At 46.4% G+C, this 6,223-nt stretch overlaps 1 protein-coding gene across 3 annotated transcripts; it reads left to right on the top strand.

The window, feature by feature from the left end:
• The first annotated feature begins 277 nt into the window (after positions 1-277).
• Positions 278-4,621, top strand: LOC103717510. Of its 3 annotated transcripts, XR_005510936.1 has the most exons (3): positions 278-2,183; positions 2,798-2,837; positions 4,121-4,621. XR_005510936.1 is itself a non-coding variant. In XM_039124335.1 (2 exons), exon 1 carries the CDS (start codon positions 584-586, stop codon positions 2,153-2,155), a length of 1,572 nt encoding a protein of 523 aa, XP_038980263.1. In that variant the 5' UTR covers positions 278-583; the 3' UTR covers positions 2,156-2,183; positions 4,121-4,621. The 3 variants fall into 3 exon arrangements, 2 of the variants coding, with proteins under 2 accessions (XP_038980263.1, XP_038980264.1); XM_039124335.1 differs by lacking the exon at positions 2,798-2,837; XM_039124336.1 differs by lacking the exon at positions 2,798-2,837 and having other exon boundaries at positions 4,081-4,621.
• The last annotated feature ends 1,602 nt before the right edge of the window (positions 4,622-6,223 follow it).

Below are 6,223 nucleotides of genomic sequence, written 5' to 3'. Positions count from 1 at the left end.
GATCACATCAGAGTAGTGGACCTCAGGTTACCTCCAAATTATTTTTTTTTTTGAATACCTTTTGACCTACCGCTCTGGGAATATAGAACGGGGCCCAGACCGTCAGACCCGGATTAATTCCAGCGAACCCTGCCCTCCTCCGAAAGTGATGGCATTGTGGATATTTACGCGAAAGACAGTGGCGATATCTGACGCGGTTTCGGGCAGGGACGCGTTGGAACTTGCATTCTTGGGCCGTTGTATGCTATAAATCCGCATTGGTAAGGAAACCGTCCACAAAAGGGACCGGCGACGCGAGAGGAAAAAAGCGAGTGCCAGGACCGGCGACGATCTCATGAGAGAAAGAAGCGGCTAGAGAACCCAACGGACTACACCATGGTTTCCCATTTTATTTCCAAGAAACCCTTCTTTATCCGCTCCTCGCCTCCCCCCCGCTCCCTCGTCGGCGCTAACCACACCTCCGCCCGCTTCTGCTCCCGCTAAATCCTCTTCGACTACGCGATTAGGTTTCCGGCTGGGACTAGATTTAGGGTTTGGATTCTTTTATTTTTTAACACTGATTCTTTGCTATTCTTTTCCGGCCATGGAGCCGGGGGCGAGATCCAGCTCCGTGAAGAACATCGTGGTGCGCGTGCTGCTCTTCGGCGTCTTCGTCCTCCTCCTCCGCTTCGTCTACGTCGTCACCGTGTACGGTGGGCCCTGCAAATCCGGCGACTTCTGCATTTTCTCTTTCCCCGGCGACGGCCTCAGCATCGCCGGCGCCGGTGCTTCTGTCTCCGCCGGCACCGCCGCCTTCGTCCGCGTCGCCGCCGGCTCCGCCGCCACCACGCCCGCCCTCTGGACCACCCGGGAGTGGCGCAAGGCTGTGGACTACTACTCCGCTATCTTCCAGGACCTCCTTGTGGAGGGCTTCCTCTCCCAGACGGCCAAGTCCCTCTGCGTGGACACCCCCGTCGGCCAGGAGGTCCTCGCCCTCAAGGAGATCGGCGTCCCCGACGCCGTCGGCGTCGCCAAGAAGAAGGCCCCGCCGCTGGTCGTCGCCGGCGGCGACCTCCTCCACCTGCCGTTCCGCAACGGCACCTTCGACTTCGTCTTCGCCGGCCGTAGCCTCGACCGGTCCAAGCGGCCGGCGGATCTCGCCGCGGAAATCGAGCGGAAGATGAAGCCCGAAGGGCTTCTGGCCGTCCTCACCACCTCCGCCGGCGACGCGTACAGCCTTCACTCCCTCGCCGATCTCTTCCCCTCCTGCGTGAAGCTCCGCTCCCGCGAGATCGACGGCCCAGATTCGTCCTCAGCCCTCCGCGAGATCGTATTCCAGAAGAAATTCGACAGTGAGATTCTCTCCTTCAATGGAGAGAATTCCAATCCTTCCTCCGGTGGCAATTCCGCGAACAGATTCTCCATCCCTGAGCACAAGCTCCAAATTCTAAAATCCGCGGAGCCTCTGATCAAAGAGGAGCCATTGAAGCCATGGATCGCCCTGAAGAGAAACATCAAAAACATCAAATACCTTCCATCTATGGCGGATATAAGCTTCAAGCGGAGGTACGTGTATGTCGACGTCGGTTCCCGGAGCTACGGCTCAAGCATTGGGAGCTGGTTCAGGAAGCAGTACCCCAAGCAGAACCACACCTTCGATATCTATGCCATCGAGGCCGACCGGGCGTTCCATGACGAGTATGCGGCCAAGAAGAATGTCAAGTTGCTGCCCTTCGCTGCGTGGGTGCGTAACGAGACCCTGACGTTCGAGATCAATCATGACCCGGAGCAGCATGATGCCGAGAAAGAGAAAGGTGGCCGTGGAATGGGTCGGATTAGGCCGGTCCGTGGGCCCTCCGAAGGTGTGTCGTCCGGGGAGCTGCATACGATTCATGGATTTGATTTTGCTGAGTGGTTGAAGAGGACGGTATCGGATAAGGATTTTGTGGTCATGAAGATGGACGTGGAGGGGACAGAGTTCGATCTGGTGCCGAGGCTGTTCGAGACCGGGGTCATCTCTTTGATAGATGAGCTCTTTCTGGAGTGCCACTATAACCGGTGGCAGAGGTGCTGCCCTGGGGAGAGGACGCCCAAGTACAGGAACACCTACGGAGAGTGCCTGAGGCTGTTCACTTCGCTCAGGAAGAGCGGCGTTCTTGTTCATCAGTGGTGGTGATCGGTAACCGATTACAAAAACTCGCAAGGTCGTAATCACACTTCCAGCTTCTTTATCATTTTTTTGTTGGGTTATTCGCAAGAATTGCTTTCTTTCTCCTTTCCTTTTTCCTTTTTAATGCTTCTACATTAGTTGAGAATTGTGTAGCTTCGACTAAGCAAATAAAGAACCCAATTCGTTTCAATATTTCATGTTCTGAACACTGAATATCTTTTAATGGGTCTTTACTGGTGCAGTTCAGCTATCTGCTTTATTTATTATTTTTATTTATTTATTTAAGATATTGTTGCTGCTTGTATGTGTTTTATATGCGAATGCTTACAGTAAAATATAGAGTTGTTGTTTATGGCGGTTACAACACATTGGTATGTGCAATATTTCTATTCGCACAAACTCAGTTTTGCTTCTCCCTTATATTACATCTCTTGAGCTCCCTTTTGGAAATTTACGGTAGGGATGTCGAGCTCAAGCTTGTAGGGGTTTGATTATCGAAGTTGTTTCATCTAAAGAGCTTAAACCTCTTGGAAAATTTCAAACAATGATTTCTGTTAATTTTTTATTGAATTCTCTGTATTTTTTCTTGTATATACTCGTTTGATCTTTAAGAGAGACGAATTAAGATTGTATTTTCCATATTCTCAGGGATGAAAATGCAGGTTTAGTTTCCTGGAGTTTTATTCAGGTAATTGCTTTTATATGTATGTGTAGCACCAAAAGCACTCAATGGTTTGAAAACTTCTTTACCTGTTTGCATAAAATGCCAGAGCAATATTTTTCAACAATTGTGGTTATTAAATTGGTACATATGAGAACCGGTCTGTGGATGACTTTTGGACTTATGTGCCTGCTAGCAATAGCGATATGTGATAACTATTATATTTCTATGAAGATTAGTTTACCCTCATGGCGTTGAAGTTTGTAACGTAGGAGGGGAAGGGTGATATGATGTAGTTATAGCAGTTCACTAGATGTGATTTCTGTTCATGTCATAGGCAAAGGACTGTAAGGAAATGTTGAAGGTTTCCTTGAATAGAAAGGCGGTATTGAGTCTTAAAATGTTTTAGTTGGTTGATTAATTATGACCATGCTCTCTGTTTTGTGCAGACATGATAAAATGCAATGTAATAAAATTATGGAATTTTAAACATTCGTAGTAAAATTATGGAATTTTAAACATGATGCTAGCAAATGTAATTGAATATATTATAGTACAGTGGATAGATTGAGTCCCCATAAAGTTCACATTTGTCATCTAAACTTTGTCGAAGAAACAACGTACAATTCCTCCAGAATTTATCGTGGACAACTGTGCTATAAAGCAGACTAAAATGATGACAATAATGGATTACTTTATCAAGTGCTAAGCACTTGGCATGAGAACCAACCTAAAATTTACGAATATCAAATTAATAATTAAAAGAAATGCACCAGCAGAACTCTTTTGGAGAAATACTCCACAGAAACTGATAGAGGGGTTGCTTGACTAGAAAATAATAAAGATCAAAAAATTTTAAGTAGAGAAGCTTTGCTTATTGGGTTCCAAAATCTGGTGTCTGTTAGGAGATGGCGAGATGCGTAATTGGAAAGTTAGGTAGAAGGATTGTGATAATGTGAGCGACAATTTTGGGATAGTGATTGTTCGCTGGCAGGTTTTGGGGGAAAATAGAATACTTAAAAACTCTTGTTAAAAGGATTGATATCTCTGTATTTTTTAAGATGGAGACATGGAATTTGTGGTTTCTTTGGATGGAGAGAGAGTTGTTTTATCATCAAGAGCAGTGATTTGATGATTTCGGTACAGGCCAACACAGTTGCATTATTTGGTTGATTGAATGAGTTTTATGGTCTGCTTGATAATTGGTTGTGTGATTTTGCTGCACCTATTATGTGTCTAAATCCTATATTATATCAATGCTTTATTCCAGGGTAAATGAAGAGGAAACTAAACTTATGGTGATTAAACAGGATCTTATGATGGAAACGCGGGTAAATGAAGAGGAAACTGTGGAATTCCAGGGTGAAAGTGTTATTTCAGGAATTTTCAATGATGGTTTCTCTCTTGATAGAAAGAGCATGAATCCATATGATTGAAACAGCTACACCTATTTTAGCTCTCTCTTAAGAAAAACACTTCATATTTGTTTAAGATTAGTCTCGAGACGGCGAGCGGCATAATGTGCAGGGCATTCAGAGACTGATACCTCCACAGACCATTCAGACACCGATAGCTCCACAAACTAACTGTAGATCCGGTTACTCTTCCTGAAAGAACCCGAAAGTGTTAATCCGTCCCCCGTGTAAAGTGTAGTTTGTAAAACTTTTTAGAACTGTTTCCCAACAGCTACTCTGAGAGAGATCTAATTCTCTGTCACACCGTACCAGAAATTTATCACCCACTATCTGACAAATGTAGCGTCCCATCTTGTATCATAAATATTTCTACAGTCTACAGTACCATTCCATTTACTGCGGTTCCTCGCTCTGCTGCTCGGCCCCTCGGTTTCCCTCTCATGTGATGCTGTAACAAATCCCTTTGGGACCTAGCATCCCTTTTCTAATGAATTCCCGGGCCTTCTTTTTCAAGGAGGCTGTAGATGATGAGGGTTGGTTGGCATGGACTGGATGCCAGCTCCACGTTCTTTGAAGTGCATGCGAGGGTGCAACCAGCCACACGGCCGGCCTGTTGGCATGGACATATGCGATGTAAAGGCTTCCTCTTTCGTTTATTCGACAAAAATGGCCGTGCGTTGTTCCAACGTGTGCGTGTGGCCCAACTCCCAAGAGAGTATTCATGCGCATTGTTTTAAACTAGATCCAACTATTTATCGGCTTAGGCTACAGCGGAGGGCGAGTTCATGATTCTTCTGGTATATAGGAGAAACGTAGAGAATTTATTAAGCTCATTCGGCTATTTGATCTCGAGAATCTGGAGTTTTGACATATGCATTAACTGTGAGCAGGCTGGCAATACCAAGCCGAGACTCTTTGGCGCGCTTGAGAGAGTGTTTTTTCTTCTTCTTTTTCTTTTCCCCCCTCAAGAACAAACTTGGAGAGGGATTTATTTTTTAGCGAAAACTTAGAAGAGAGTGAGATTAATATTTGAGTAGGCACGTGCCTGTCCACTATCAAATGGTGCCAAAGCAATCAGAAGTTTGCAGGATTTGAAGAAAAGGAGGCCTCAGAAAGAGAACGCCGTAGCCAACCTGCGTCCAACATGCAGAGTGTATGTTAAAAACAATATCCAGCGCCTGTCGACTGCCCCATAGACCTCCACGTCCGCACACGCCTGGGACGCTGCCGGGGAGGAGGCCGCAGGAAAAGGCAGCGAAAGCTCCAGCCCTCCCGGGCAGCGGCCTTCTACCCCATCCAGGACCCGCTGCTCCCGACCGCCGCTGCAAGGGAAGCGAAGTGGGTTTCAAGTGGGAGGGCGAATTACCTCCTCCCTCCTTCTTCTCCTTCTTCTTCTTTGAAAACGGCAATTCATATAGCTCTAGTGTGAGTACATCCTGCCAGATCAAAAGAAAGTACGAATCGACTCGAAAGTTTAGGTAACGACCGAAAACTTCATCCTATAAAAAGAATGGTGGGAAAAGCCCTTTACTAAGCCATTAGAAGCTATTTTAAGCTACAAGAGGTCATCCAAGCTGTTGCTGGAAAATAGACCCGGGGGTGACTGCGAACCGAGGAGGAGGAGCTTCTGCTGCAGTGCGATGGCAGACGGCTGTCTCCGACGGACCTGCAAAAAACCTTTGGCCGGGGGATCCGACGAAGGCCCTTCGATGCTTAAATCAAAGAGAGACTTTGAAAATATTTTAATGGAGAGCTGGCGAGGGGAGAAGATCCTCTCCCTAGAGTCCCCCCCTTTTTTATAGGAGGGGGTGTAGCAGTTATACGTAATCAGACGTGATTACGCAAATCTTGGTTTAAATAAATTACCTTAAATGGCTCGAGATTTCGGGCTAGCTGGCGATCGGTTGAAATTGCACGGATTCAAATATTGACAGCAGTTGTGGCGGAGATTGCAGAATTTGATTCCAGATATGGAGAATTTGGTGGTCCTTTCCTTAG

The sequence above is a fragment of the Phoenix dactylifera genome, chromosome 3 (genome assembly GCF_009389715.1).
Source record: "Phoenix dactylifera cultivar Barhee BC4 chromosome 3, palm_55x_up_171113_PBpolish2nd_filt_p, whole genome shotgun sequence".
Taxonomy (NCBI): Eukaryota; Viridiplantae; Streptophyta; class Magnoliopsida; order Arecales; family Arecaceae; genus Phoenix; species Phoenix dactylifera.
This window is presented reverse-complemented; position numbering and strand designations above follow the sequence as displayed.